The following is a 16149-nucleotide window of genomic DNA, read 5'->3' on the forward strand; positions in this document are numbered from 1 at the left end:
GGGTAAGTCGTACTTTTTTAAAATAACTCAAACTTCACCGCTAAAGTTGTATTCAGCGCTGATTACACCAAGTTTTATGATGCAAGGATGCATTCGTACCCGTATTCCCATAGTCGCCTTATTGTTCTACTTTGATAGAGGGACTACCGAAAGATCTCCTCCATGCGTATGCTATCCTGGTACTAATCTTATTATCTTATACTTGATATATAAAGCTGAAGATTTTTTTTTTGTTTACTTGAACGCGACGATCTAAGGAACTTAGGGACCGGTTTGAAGAATTATTTCAGGATTGCATAGCCCATTTATCGAGGAAGGCTTTAGACACCCGGCTAAGTTTGTTGTGGGCTTCTTCTTAGACCGGGACGCGTTTGGAACCCTCTTAGCTTTAGTTTTAAGTTTACGAATGTGGTTATCGCCATCATCTCACTACCGTGTAATTCTTATGTACGCATCAAAAGTGCCACCTGTGGGCCTACTTGAATAAAGATATTTTTGACTTTGACTTTGACTTCGATTATAAATCATCGCGCTAAGACCAATAGGAGCTTTGCAAGAATGGCTCAAAATCGGGTTTTTTCTCCCTTTCAGAGCATCCGCTGCGTAAACGGTTAAAGTTTCGATTAAATGCTGTATGACAAAGTTAAAGCCCTTTAAATGTTCTAAAAAAAATTCCGCGACACCATATATCTAGCTTTTAAGGACTTATACGCGGACGAAGTCGCGAAGGACTGCTAGTCTATATATTTAAAAATGAATTACTGTTCGTTAGTATCACTAAAACTCGAGAATCGGTGAATCGGTTTGGCCAATTTAGGTCTTGAAATATTCGTTATTCGAAGGTATTCGAAGGTCGAGAAAAAAAAAAAAAAAAGACCGAGATATATGATTTCTCAGTACGTGTGTTTATCTACATTCCAATGCTTTCCTGATTGGTTTGAAAACCCAATTGGACCCGGTAGATTCTGTAGGATATATTTCGGAGAGTGTGCTCAAGAACTATTTGATCTGGTTCCCCCCTCGCCTTTTTACCATCGAACCGCGAGGCACCGGAAGGATCTGCATTCCTACGTAGTCGATATACTGCGGACGCGTACGAAGCGCTTCGCATCTTCGTTTCTAATTCGCACCGCTAGGATCTGGAATGCTCTTCCAGCTTCCATTTTCCCCTGTTCTTACGACATTAGTACCTTCAAATCGAGAGTGAATAGGCATCTTCTAGGCAAGCGCGCTCCACCTAAGGCTGCATCATCGCTTACCATCAGGTGTGATTGCAGTCAAGCGCTCGTCTATAAATTTAAAAAAAAAAAGATGGCGCTGCTTTACCGGTCAACACGACGTCTGAGGGGGCCACTAGTAGATTATAAATTCGAATTAGCTTAGAATTAGTTGAAAGGACGAGTAACATATAAATCCGGATGAAAAACTCTGACTACAGCTAGTTTAAAGGGATAATCGAAACATCTCCTCAACACGTATGCTATCCTGGTACTTTATGTAGGTCAACTTTGATTTTTATACGACACTAGCGTACCCAGCCCGCTTCGCCGGGCTAGATTTTGCTTTATTTTATTTAAACAATAAACGTACATCATTAAATTTTTAATTTAAGTCTTATAATATATTAAATCATTTATTTCTCTCCATATTTCTTTCCATATTTATTTCTCTTCTATTCTCTTCTCGAGCGGGTGAAGATCATTATCTACACCCATGTACACCCAACTATAGAATATCATCATAGTAAATAAAAGGAGATTCCCTGAAAGTTTCATTCAGTTCAATCGGTCTAGCCGTTTCAGAGCCTATACGGAACATACCCACACACTTTCTCTTTTATTATACGACATAACTCCCTTATTAACGTGTCGAAACGTTCGAATAGTTACGCAGTGTTTTGTCACATTTTCAAAGCTGCACGCCACGATTAATATAATCCCTACTAATATTATTAATGCAAAATTGTGTTTGTTTGTTGTTTCGTCCTTTCTTTACGCCCTAACTAAGCAACCAAGTTTTTTTTTTAGTATATGGTTTCTTGAGAGAACAAAGATCAACATAAATTTGAATTTTTTGAATTTGAATTTTTTGAATTTGAATTTAAAATATTTGTTATATAAATATATCTAAAACTAACTAAATAAAATCTAAAACGTCCTCGAAACCACCCATTGCCCATTCCGATGGCCAAACTAATTCGTTGGTCAAGGTAACTGCCCGCTCTAGGATCACCGGTAGACTCGATAACCCTTTTCGATAATTCTTTAGAAAGAGCTCGTGCCTCCGGACCCCACGGTCCCAAAGTCTCTACTCCCAAAAGGCACAATAATGTAACTGCTTTCCAGGTTTTCATATTTACGCCTCTTGGCCCGCTCGGCACTGGTAGCAGCCGCATCCACCATTGACGAGGTTATATTATTTATTGTAGGCTATATTTATAAAACAAATATTTTAATTATTAAATGGTGTATTATATGTAATAATGAGGAATGTGGGAAAAAGCTAGTTGTATAGTATAAAAATTAAAACATAACCTACGTTACACGATTCAATAAAGTTATTTATTTAAATTTTCGGACATTACGTACTGATGGTTCTATTTAACTTAGATATTTTTTTAATTAGATACTAATTTATGCTGATATTTCCTTTAAGTGTAGGTAAAACAATTTAAATTGAAATATATAATTAAATTTACACTGAACTCGACGATGCGTATAAATAATTTAATGCAAAAAAAAAAAAATTACACGCTCTAATTATCAAAGTATGCAAATGATAAACCTTCAATTAGTAATGCTTAAATTTTGACCTAGCATCGTCACCAAATATCCGCCGACTGCGCAGAGTTAACTACGTTGGTAAGCAACGTCTTCTTCTTCTTCTTTTGATTTATGGCTTTTCGTAGTGCCAAAACAGCACAATGTACTTTGCCAGTGTTAAGTAGCTTGGAAAAGACACGAACTAGAGTGGTCAGTAAAGAAAAATTCATAACTTCGACTTGCAATAGTAGTTGTTAGTGAAATGAACTAAGTACGCATGAATTTAACAATCATTTAAAGATAAAATAGAATTCAAATTTTATATCCAAAATATAAAAAACATAGTTTTAATTTGTTAATATTATTTAATTTGTTTTTTTATTCATAAATTTGCATAGATATTTAACATACCGACTAGACACTGACATTAACACACACTCGACATTTAAGGGACGAGGAATTTTAGAAGGAAGTATATCATAAGTAAGCAACGTTAACTTACTCGTAAACTGACACTAGACAGGTTAAAAAAAATTAAGCTTTTTTTTTTAATAATTTTAAATCGATACGAACAATGAAAACTATGATAATACAAACACAAAATACCAAACCTTGTGGCAAGAACGATATACAAGTTTATATGATTCGCCTAGTGAAAATCGATAAGGGAAAGGTAAATGTATGCCTAGGAATCTTCTTTGATTGGGCATGAGGTAATTTCTTGTCTGTCTTTAGTAAAACGGGCATAAGGATTACATATAAAATTTTTGGAAATTTTTAATGAAAGTTAGAAAAAAAGTTTAAAAAGAAAATGGACTGTAACAATATAAATATTATATTGTTACAGTCCATTTTCTTAAACTTGCTAAATTAAATCTTTGAGATGTCTCTCAATATTGAGATGTTCAAAGTTTATGTATAAAGTAAGCTTACAGAAAAATCCTATTATAATATTAAGGATTAAGTAAACGACAAAAAAGCTTGGGTGTGAATTGCTCTAACTTTATACCTTATTATAAATTTTCTGTGACATTGTGATAACAAAAAATACGTGTTGTGTGCGGCTTAGACCATCTCGTAATTTAGTTTTAAGTTGGCGAACGAAACTATCACCATCCCCTTACAATTATGTCAACATATAAGTTTGGGGTGGGCCCTTCTTATACCGGGGCGCGTCTGGAGATCTCCTAGCTTGTATTTTGACATATAGCCCTACATGTATAAAAATAAATTTTGAATTTGAATTTGATGTAATAAAGTCCACGCTACGAGCAAATGCGTTAAAAACATCTTCAACACAACATTTGAACGGCCGATTGGCGCAGTGGGCAGCGACCCTGCTTTCTGCGACCAAGGCCGTGGGTTCGTTTCCCACAACTGGAAAACGTTTGTGTGCTGTACATGAATTTGTTTCAATGCTGGGTGTTTATATGTATTTTATAAGTTATTATGTATATTATTCATAAAATTATTCATCACTCATCTTAGTTCCAATAACACAAGCTACGCTTACTTTGGGGCTAGAAGGCCATGTGTGTATTGGCGTAGTATATTTATTTATTATTTATTATCCCGTTATATTGTGGCAGTTTGATATACTATTGAAATTCGTTTGGGACAACGCAAATCGGGATTAGCATTGTCTGCGGAAACGAGACTTCTTTATATTCATGTAAATGATGCATGAGATTGACTTTGAGAATTGAATATCACCTTATTATACGCGGCCGGACCCTTCTGTAGCACTACAATAGTTTTTTTTAATTCCACTACAAGTTAGCCCGGGACTGCAATCTCACCTGTTTATACGTGATGATGCAGTTTTGGTTGGTAAAGGGCAATCATAATCTATATACTTCACCGCTAAAGTTGTATTCAGCGATAACACCAAGTTTTATGGTGCAAGAATGCATTCGTACCCGTATTCCCATGGTCACCTGTACTGTTCTACTTGTTACTACCGAAAGATCTCCTCCATACGTATGCTGTCCTGGTAATAATACTATTATCTTATCTATACTTATAATAAAACTGTAACTGGAAGATTTCTGTACATTTTGAAAATATTTACCGGGGGATGCTTTATAATCGATACTGAGTCCAAAACAGATTTTTATTTAGTTTTTGTCTGTCTTTCTGTCTGTCTGTCCGGGCATCACGTGAAAACTACTGAACGGATTTAAATAAAATTTGGTATAGTGGTAGCTGATATTCCGCGTCAACATATAGGATACTCAATAAGTTTCCTCCCGGAAATGGGATGAAAATTAATATAAATCCGTTAAATTTAAACCGATTTTAATTATTCTTTTTTATTTGAAAGTATATACTATATAAATATAAATAAATATACTACGACACTAAACACATCGCCATCTAGTTATGGGTACTAAGATGGTTGATAAATATTTTTTTATGGATAATAAACATAAATACTTATAATATACAAATAAACACCCAGACACTGAAAAACATTCATGTTCATCACACAAACATTTTCCAGTTGTGGGAATCGAACCCACAGCCTTGACTCAGAAAGCAGGGTCGCTGCCCATTGCGCCAATCGGCCGTCAAACATGTACTATGAAGCATCTATTGTCTTATTTTAATAAAAATCTAATAAATATTGTCGGAGATAAAGGACATAACTCTTCACAAATAATAGCAAGTCGCAAGACATATGGGACACGAATGCGTGCGTACCGTACCTTCCTACTAATATATGATATTGAAATCTACTCGTTACATTGTTATTATAAGTATAGATAGATATAGATAGAATTAGTTGAACGGATGCAAAGTAACGCAAGCTACGTCTTATCCTAGATAAAAGGATTCCCACGACGAAGATTGCGAGCAAAAGTAATACATCGGAAATCCCACCTTTTTAATACCCTCTGCTATTTCCTAGAAACATTCACTATTTTCTATGAATGCTTAGCATCACATTATTTACAAGTATGTCACGATATCGGGTTACCAGCGCCTTCCCGGTTCGTATTACGCGACCCTATTTAATATTACGATTCGCACAGCACGTGTTAACTTAATTTAGCATAGTTTTATATCTCGAAATTAGCTGGACACTATTTAGAAGTTCGGAGACCGAGAAAATTGAGAACGTAAAGGTAAGCAATACAACTATGTCAAAGTCAAAATCTTTTTATTTTATTACTAGCTTCTGCCCGCGACTTCGTCTGTGTGGACTTCCAAAAAGAAATAAAAAATGTGAATTTAAAGTTTTATCGGTTGGGCTGTTACAGAGAAAAATGGCTACAGTTTTGCGTTTCAGCTATAACGTATTTAATATGGAAGTGTCGCGAAATTTATATTTTTGTTTGACGCACATAATTTAAATTAATATACTCATACACACGACAGCATTTATATATAAATTCTTAATTTTACCACGCGAACAGTGGCGTGCACAGGGTATGCAGATGATATAAAATTAAGAAATTCTCCAGTACGAGTTACAAAAAACTTAAGGATAGGCATTTTGAGAGTAATAAAAAGCCTACCATTAAGTATTTATAACTCGTATAAGATTTTCTTTATTTTATATCATCTGCATACCCTGTGCATACCCTCTGTGCACGCCACTGCACGCGAACTATTTGAGAGATCGGTATAGAAAGATCATGTGCCGCGGGCAGATAGTTTCAGAGCTATATGCCCGCGGCTCGTAAATCTTACCATGCGAACTATTTGAGAGATCGGTATAGAAAGAACAAGACGGCCGAGTGGCGCAGTGGGCAGCGACCCTGCTTTCTGAGACCAAGGTCGTGGATTCGATTCACACAGCTGGAAAATGTTTGTGTGATGAACATAAATGTTTTTCAGTGTCTGGGTGTTTATCTGTATATTATAAGTATTTATGTGTATTATAATCATAAAAAAATATTCATCAGCTATCTTAGTACCTATAACACAAGCTACTGTACATACTATACTTTGGGGCTAGTTGGCAATGTGTGTATTGTCGTAGTATATTTATTATTTTTTTTTATTTATGTTATGGCTTAGCTTGTAAACAATTTTAAATTTTCCCCTCTGAAACTACTTAAGGTTGCCTATTTTAAGGTTGTTGTAAAGGCGTGCCAAATTTCATCCAAATCCGTTCAGCCGTCGTCAGAAATAAACACAGGGGCAGACTAAGGAGCAATCAACCTAATGTGTTTTACGAGAATTAATAATGATAACAATAAATTATTATGTACAGTATACACAGACTAACTTCACACTAAAAATAATTTTATACTAGCTGACCCGTGCAACTTCGTCTGCACCAAGTTGATTATTACCGATTTGGTGCAGCCGATAACACAAATAAAATTACATTTTCTAAAAATGAATGCTAGCTAGATCGATTTATAGCCCCCGAAACCCCCTGTAGGTATACTAAATTTCATGAAAATCGTTGGAGCCGATTCCGAGATTCCAATTATATATATACAAGAATTGCTCGTTTTAAGATATAAGATTTACACACACAAGTAAGCCGGACTACTTAATACCAAAAGTTTATGAAATAATATAATACTTGCAAATTGTTTCTGCCACCGATAAAGGTAGATATGTGTTCCCGTCGATTCTGGAGTCGGTTACAAACATACATAGAGGTGAAGCTAATATAAATCGTGTAAAAGGAGAGCAATAAGCAAATCCTGGTAACATTCCATCCTTGCATCATGAAAACTAAGCTAAAATAATAAAATAAAACTTTAATTTTTGTTACAGATAAAAAAAACAAAATGGCGGTAGAATTCATTTTGAAGACCGAGCAACACTGTCACGACGCGAAAGCAAACTTCGATGAACAATTTATCACAAACGCTACAATGAATCTAATCAAAATGTGCTTAATGTATATAAGTTGTCATTCAAAAGTTATTTTTTTATGTGTAGTCCTAATTTTGTTTTTATTTATTATCTACAAGTCATATTGGAGTCCCGTGTTTTATAGACGGGTGAGTTTGTTTTGTTTTTTTTAATTTTATTATCATAGTCCCAATCAGTTGGAGTCCACTGCTGGACACAGGTATTTGCAGGGAGTCCCATATATCACGGTCTTGTGCCGTTTGGTTCCAGCGGAGCCTTGCGTCTTGCTAGATGTCATCCGTCCACCTCCGGTCTACCAACGCTGCGTTTACCGGTACGAGGTCTTCATTCCAGCACCTTGGGACCCCGATGCTATACTTGTCATCATCATCATATCAACCCATTACCGGGCCACTACAGGGCACGGGTCACCTCCCACAATGAGAAGGGGTTAAGGCCGTAGGCCACCACGCTGGCCCAGTGCGGATTGGTGGACTCCACATACCTTTGAGAACATTATGCAGATTTTTCGTATTCGTACGGAATGTTTGAGAGCACGTCTCCCTCGATGGGTAGGTTATTGGCCACGGCCGAAGCCTTTTACCAGACCTATCCAGAAAAAAATGTCAAATTGAGCCACCAACTTCTTAGGCCTAGTGCTTATCTCAGGAAGATCGTCAAGATTCACCGCTTGTTCTCGTTTCCAGGAGTTATCAGAAACAGGTTTCCAGCATCTACCTAAAAAGGACCGCTCCCTCCACATGATCCGGGCCCAGAGCAACCGCAAGTTTGGCAGTAAGCTACCCCCTCCATACCCTAATGGTTGGTTCTCCCTGGTGGAGAGCCGGGACTTGGATGTAGGAGCCGTAGTTCCTATTGATGCTTTGGGTAAGATTTTTTTGAAGTAAAACTTCTTTAGGCGCGACTAGGGAGTAGCTCAGATTTCTTCTGACAGAGGTAACGCTTACGTCAGACGTCTGTGTAGTTTCCGCTTTTTAAAAATAATGATTTTGATTGGTCGTTACTATATGTCATATACTCCACGCTTCTTGACATATACGCCAGCTAGTGGCAAATATCATTTCAAACGGATTTCAGACGGTTTAAAAAAAAAAAAATTAAATTGCAAAGTTTTTTTGAAAATGTCTAAATATACTTGTATTACTTTTGTATACTAAATATTACTTTTGTAATAAATAAATTATTAATAAATTTTCTGACGATTGCGATTCTATTAGATATTATATTTAGATTAGATTAGATAGAAGCAGGCGTTACTTTGCGGAAATCCATGATATATTATCAAAATTAAGCTTAATTTGCTATACTCCGCGAAAAGCAGGAGAATCTGTGTGGTGTAATTTATAATTTCTTCAATCCTTATACCCCACACCAAACAGATCTTCGGCAATATACCCTCTACGCACGTTTCGCTCCGAAACCGGAGCATCATCAGGAGATGTTGACTTTACAATGACAACAATTATTCATTGTAAAGTCAACATCTCCTGATGATGCTCCGGTTTCGGAGCGAAACCGGGTATATTGCCGAAGATCTGTTTGGTGTGGGGTATAAGGATTGAAGAAATTATAAATTACACCACACAGATTCTCCTGCTTTTCGCGGAGTATAGCAAATTAAGCTTAATTTTGATGATTGCGATTCTATAATATTCAATGACATGTTCTGATCTAACTTTCAATTTTCTACTCTCAATTATTCTATTTAACAAATTAATTTTGAATAGAATATAAAATGAAATGGTGCATATCAAATAAATTGGCGGAGTCTCAGTAACATTTTACTCTTTCATCAATAAATTATAAAAGTTTTGTTTCAATCGCGCGTAATGGTTACACGCACACACTTTTTTTTTTATTCTACAACATTAGTTAGCTCTTGACTGGCAGTAAGTGATGCTGGAGTCTAAGATGGAAGCGGACTAACCTCTTTGGGAGCATGGTAGCCATACTCCTAATCGGGTTCCGAGCGTCGTTTCAGTCAAAGGTCTTCTCGCGAAAAGCAAACACTCATCAAACATCTAAAGAAGCTTTCGCTTGGTTGTTGGATCAAGGGTCGGATACAGAAGGCAGTAGTCCTTGAAACGGCGCGTATTGTGAGGAGGTTCCTCACTCTGGAGCCCTGACCGCAGGTTGCTTGGGCATTCAAAAGCCCCGCAAGCGGAGGGTGGATGTTTTTTCTTATAATTTTTTTTTAGCCCCAAAGTAAGCGTAGCTTGTGTTATGGGTACTAAGATGACTGATGAATATTTTTATGAATTATATATACATAAATACTTAGAAAATACATATAAACACCCAGAGACTGAAAACACTTGTGCTCATCACATAAACATTTTCCAGTTGTGGCAATCGAACCCACGGTTTTGGACTCAGAAAGCAGGGTCGCTGCCCACTGCGCCAGTCGGCCGTCAAAAGAAGAAGAATGAGAAGAGTTTAGGCCGTATTCCACCATGCTGGCCCAGTGCTCATTGGTGTACGATAGAAGGAGCTCGACTTTAAGTAACGAGCGTTTTAAGTAATTAAAATATCACTTGCTCGAGCGGTTAAAGAAAATATCGTGAGGAAACCTGCATGCCTGAGAGTTCTATATAATGTTCGCACTGGGCCAGGAGACCCGTGCCCTGGAGTGGACCGGTAATGGTTTGATATGATAATGCTGATGATATTTTTTTTTTAGGTCTTAATCTCTGCGTATATAGAGGGGAGGACGGTAAAGCGCGGATAGTGGACGCGTATTGTCCCCACCTGGGAGCGAACCTTGGTATCGGGGGCACCGTCTGCGGGAACTGCATAGAGTGCCCCTTCCACCAGTGGAGGTTTGGGGACAACGGCGCTTGTGTCAGCATACCTGGCATGGAGTCGGGTGAGTAGCTCTTCTATTCTTAGCAGCAGTAGATAGGAGTGGGTAGGAGATCGACTTTACTTTCGGGGGGCCGAATTAGAATCCCAGCACGCAGTGGCGTGCACTTCATACATGCACAAAAGCACTGCATACCCAAATTATTTTATAGCACTCGTATTTGAGGGGAATTTTTCCATTTTATGCCATGTACCTGCTTTATGCATACCCTAGCCAAAAACCCTATGCACGCCACTGCCAGCACAAACCTCATACTTTTTTCAGTTATGTGCGTTCAAAGTCATTATAAATATCACTTGCTTCGACGGTGAAAAACATCGTAAGGAGTGTATGCCTGAGAGTTCTTCGGGTGAGTAGCTCTTCTATTCTTAGCAGCAGTAGAGCTTATAGCTCGTCCGGGGAAGTACCACCGTGCTTATGTGCTTGTATGAAGTGCACGCTACTGCTTGCATGCCCTGCGAAATGTTGCTGTTCATAGGGTATTACCACCAAGGTTATTAAGGTCTTGCTCAGTCAAATATTACTATGTAATCCCTACTTATATTATAAATGACAATGTAAGTTTGTTTGTTACGCTTTCACGCGGTGTTAGAAGTCATATAGAATATTTTTTATCCCGAAATTAAGCTTGGTTCCTTTGGGAGAGGGGATGAAAGTGTTTGACGATTTCACACCATAACTCCGACAAATTATAACCGATTTAAATAATTATTTTTGTAATATAGAGGTTATAATATGTGTTTCAATTTGCCCAAATTTTGTGTAGATCTGATGAATGCGGTTGGAGATAGAGGACAGAACTCCTCAGCGGAGCAAACCCCTCATTTAAGGCGTAGCGATACTGAATACTTTAAACTTTTTTAGAACAACAACTTAATTGAATGCCACATCAAAAAACAAATTCAAACGCAGACGAAGTCGCGGGCAACAGCTAGTTCTTAATATATGAATGAAGCGGTGATAGCGCAGTGGGTAGGAGATCGACTTTACTTTCGGCCGAATTCGAATCCCACGAACACCTCTGACTTTTTTAAGTTATGTGTACATGTTTAAAGTAATTAAAAATATCACTTGCTTCGAAGGTGAAGGAAAACATCGTGAGGAGTGGCCTGAGAGTTCTACATAATGTTCTCAAAGGTGTGTGGAATCCACCAATCCGCCAAATTCGAAATTAATCCATTGCATAAAGTTAAAATTATTCTACTTGTCAAGCTATGTCATTTGATACACATATTGAGGTAGTTGTGAAAAAATATATAATCCGCCATTATGTGGCGGCGCGGTTGCCATCTTGGACCGATTTTCATTAAACATGAGTTAAGACACTCCCGACTAATTAATTCACCTTTAAAACTAATAAAACACAAAATTAAAGGGTCATCCGTTCGGGAAATACTTCAGTCCTTTTGACAGACAGTTGGCGCAGTGGGCAGCGACCCTGCTTTCTGCATCTAAGGCCGTGGGTTCGTTGCCCATAAATGGAAATATGATTGTGTGATGAACATGAATGTTTTTTAGCGTCTGAGTGTTTATCTGTATATTATAAGTATTAATGTGTATAACATTCATAAAAAATATTCATCAGCTATCTTAGTACCTATAAAACAAGCTACGCTTACTTTGGGGCTAGATGGCGATGTCTGTATTGTCGTAAGGGATTTAAAAAAAGGGTAAACTCTATTCCAGTTCCGAAGGGAATATCCATCAAGACCTACCACGCTATGGAGGTAGACGGCTCAGTGTGGATCTGGTACCACGTGGACGGAGAACCCCCCCTTTGGACCGTGGAAGAGTCTGAGGAACTCAAGAATTGGGGGTACAGAGGCCGGAATGAGTTTCTGGTCAATGCTCATATACAGGTGATTTTGATAAGAGCACCATAGTAATGTTACAAAGAACCTTAATACTAGGAACGTAGCGTAGGAAGCGTCAAGTGCGTCCATAAAAATATAACAAAATTTAAAAAGAAAATGGACTGTAACAATATAAATATTAGAAGCAAAAATAAACTCGTTCATTTTCATTCAAGAGCAATGTCTCGCAATAAGTTCAAAGTTTTAAAAAAACGTAAGCTTACTGAAAAGTCCAATTATAATGCTACTAAAACTACAAAAAAGCTTGGATGTGAATTGCTCTAACTTCATAGCTTAATATTAATTTACTGTGAGATGGTGATAACAAAAAAAAATACCCGGCTAAGTTTGTTGTGGGCTCTTCTTAGACCAGGGCGCGTTTGGAACCCTCGAAGTTATCACCATCCTTACAATTATGTAGGCATATGAACATATATTATGAACCCCTGAAAACGTCTGATCTTTTTATTACAGGAGATTCCAGAGAACGGTGCAGATGTTGCACACCTTAACGCAGTTCACACTGTTTCTATGTTCTCTGACCTCGGCCAGAAATATCCGTTCCTGAATCATTTAATAGGTAACCATCTAATTACTAATTAGTAGAAATATTGAAATGAAATAATAATGAAAGCTTCGTTCGTTAACAATTTTTAATCCTACCACTAGTCGAGAGATCGGTATAGAAGGTACATGTCCTTTTCCATAGCATAGGTGACAACCAAATTTCAAAGCTGTCTACTGACTACATGAATGAGGAGTTATGAATTTAGAATTTGATGTTATTAACTTTTAATTTGTCAGGTCATCACACCTGGGGTGCGGAGTGGAAGAAAGGCGATGAGCACCACGTGGCTAACATCCAAATCTCGCAGCGGTATCTCATCCTGAACGTGGATGTTTTCCCCCTCAAAGTTACAGTTAATCAAGTAAGCTATACAACGTGTAAATGAAAACCGAAATAATACTGCACATGCTTTCAAGTTTCAATATGTACTGTCTCTGAGACTTATCTGTGAGACCAAAAACTCAATAGTTTATGAGTAAACCACTGCCATAGTTTTTACTGAAAGAAATTAGATACAGCTCACTGACGTCATTGATACAGCCTTAACATCACATGCAAAATTAAAATCATGTGACTTTGTTAGCGTATTCATAACAAAAAACTTGTAGTTTGAAATTACAAAATTCACGGTACAAAATTATTCACAAAATGATAATTAATATTAAATATTATTATATTTATAATTAATATTAAATATTATTATATTTAATATTATTTTGTAAAATTGTTTGTTGTTGTGTATAAACAAAATGTTGTTTTGTCATACGAGTAAATTTGAATTCATCAAGATTTTGCAGTTTTATTTGTGGAAAATAAATACCAATATAATTTGGAATATAAATAAGATAATAAGTTTTTCATGCATGAATCGTATATTATGCTATAAATACAATATTTTAGGAATTCTTCGTTAACGTCGTCATGCCATGCATGTTTATGTAAATTTTAACAGCGAAGATTGCTTGCAGCAATAAGGGCGTCTTTACATGCATATATATTTTTTTGTTTATTTGTTTAAGTATAGGTTTGTATTACTTGAAGTTTTTCGTCTTCATCTTCGTGACATTTTCAACTTTATTTACGGCCTTCCAGATCGGACCAGCTCATGTGAGGCTAAGCTTCATGTCCCCGTTGGGGCCCATGATGGTTCTGCAGTCCGTGACCCCGCTAGGGCCCCTACTGCAGAGGGTGGTTCACAGAGTGTACTCCCCTCGTTACAACGCGCCGCTTGGAGCTGCGCTGGTCTTACTGGAAGCAAAACAGGTAGGTACACATGTCCCCATTAGAGACCCCGGTGACCCTCTTCCGCAGAGGATGTTTCACCGAGTGTACTCCCCGCGTTACAACGCGCCGCTTGCAGCTGCACTGGTCTTACTGGAAGCAAAACAGGTAGGTACACATGTCCCCATTAGAGACCCCGGTGACTAGCGGCCCCTCCTGCAGGCCATGGCTCTCCGAACAAATGTACTCTTCCTGAGCCATGCTGTTTTTAATGATATTACTATCGCCCCTGAGGTAGCTCATCTCCTCCCCCCCTCCCCCTTCCCCTCTGAGTGTACTTTACCGTGCTACAGCGCACCATTCGGGAACGCGCCGTTCAGAGGCCTAGATAGCTTTAGGGAAACAGATACACGTGTCCCCGATGGGGGCTCAATCCATCCATTGCTGTGACCCTTATAGTTTTTGTGTGTGTTACTTAGCACGCTTCGTGCTCATTTAGTAATACCTATAGTATATTAGTATACCTTCCCCAAGGGTTGTCTGGAAGTGATTGCTTTGGCAATAAATCTGCCTTTGCATACCAATAAATTAAGAGCTGGATCTATCTTATAACCTATCTATCGCTTTGTTTCAGTTCGAGAGGGACGTCGCAATATGGAACAACAAGCGCTACGTCAGCTCGCCCGCTTACGCCAAAAGTGATAAAACAATCCGCACCTTCAGGTCTTGGTTCAGCCAGTTTTACAGCGAGAACAGTATATCTGTAAGGGACGCGATGCAAAACCCTTTAGACTGGTAGATGAGCAAACCAAACAAAGGAATTCTAAGACGATATGTCACGCTCGTGACCACTTTTGTGCCATAGACTTCGTTCCTGACTGGTCTAGTATGCAGTACATCTCATTGTTCCTAATTATCCTTACTAAACAATATCAATATTATAAACTTATTTAATAGTAAAAACTAGTTGTACCCTGCCACGCTTCGCTGTGGCACATTGTGATTGAATGGTTAAGAAAAATAGATACAAACAATCCTTGACGCGTATTATATAGCGTATTAAAAAATTTCAGCCCGATCATTGCAGAACTTTTTGTGCTTTTGAAGAACAATCCAACATAACATTTATATATATATAGATATGTGTTTTAGCCCTAAAGATATCCCTCCTACTTCCAGAGGCAACCAGTATTATTTGGAAATTATAGATAATTAGTTGAAATTATCGACAGCAAATTTTACATAGAGTCTTCCGCACTTAAAGTTTTAGTAGTAGTACCTATTAAAGCATTTTGTGGCAAAGCTTGTCCAGGGAAGTCCCTACTACCCCCATGCCTATTTAAGCTGCTAAGCTGCGTTCCAGTCCGAAGGGTGTAATAGGATGTGTTCCTTGCATGGCATTCATACTGTTTATGTAACAAATTATGGTTTTTCACTAACCATTAGGTTACCACAGCTTGGTCCATCATTTATTACTATAAAAAAACCATTAGGATGTTATCAACAATTATAATTATATAAATAATTTTAACGCCCCCACAACCTCCTCTAGGGTTAAAATTTTTCGAAATCTGATAGTAAGTGACCTTAATTTAACAAACATGAAACTTTTATTAAAATTTAAGTCTGTGGGAATTTTAGTATAAAATTTTCATTTTTTTTTCATTAGCACCCACGTAACCGAATTTGTGATTTAAACTTCATTCAATACATTCTTGTTTGCTCGTAACATAGCCCAAAAAAATTCTGTCCAAATTTCATGTCTAAAAGAGTTAAAATTCAAAATTTAGTTTTTTATAATTTTTTCTAATGATTAACGCTCCCGCTATACACTTCGGAGATTTAACACTTATAAAAAAGTTAGCCTATCCATTAAGTCATCGTATCCTCTACATGGATGCAAAATTCAAATTCAATCGGATGTACTTAAAGTTTAATACATAGTTTTAACGGAACAACCGTAAAAAACTCTATAGATTTATATATTAGTATAGATATAGATTATAAATTTATTTAATATTATAAATACGAAAGCTTGTT

The 16149-nt window shown here is 37.3% G+C and overlaps 1 protein-coding gene across 1 annotated transcript; it reads left to right on the forward strand.

The window, feature by feature from the left end:
* The first annotated feature begins 7516 nt into the window (after window positions 1-7516).
* Window positions 7517-14908, forward strand: LOC120635769 (cholesterol 7-desaturase nvd). Its single transcript, XM_039906922.1, has 8 exons — window positions 7517-7732; window positions 8291-8471; window positions 10285-10470; window positions 12154-12326; window positions 12795-12900; window positions 13125-13249; window positions 13981-14151; window positions 14744-14908. Exons 1-8 carry the CDS (start codon window positions 7517-7519, stop codon window positions 14906-14908), a joined length of 1323 nt encoding a protein of 440 aa, XP_039762856.1.
* The last annotated feature ends 1241 nt before the right edge of the window (window positions 14909-16149 follow it).

This window comes from Pararge aegeria, chromosome 27 (assembly GCF_905163445.1).
Source record: "Pararge aegeria chromosome 27, ilParAegt1.1, whole genome shotgun sequence".
Taxonomy (NCBI): domain Eukaryota; kingdom Metazoa; phylum Arthropoda; class Insecta; order Lepidoptera; family Nymphalidae; genus Pararge; species Pararge aegeria.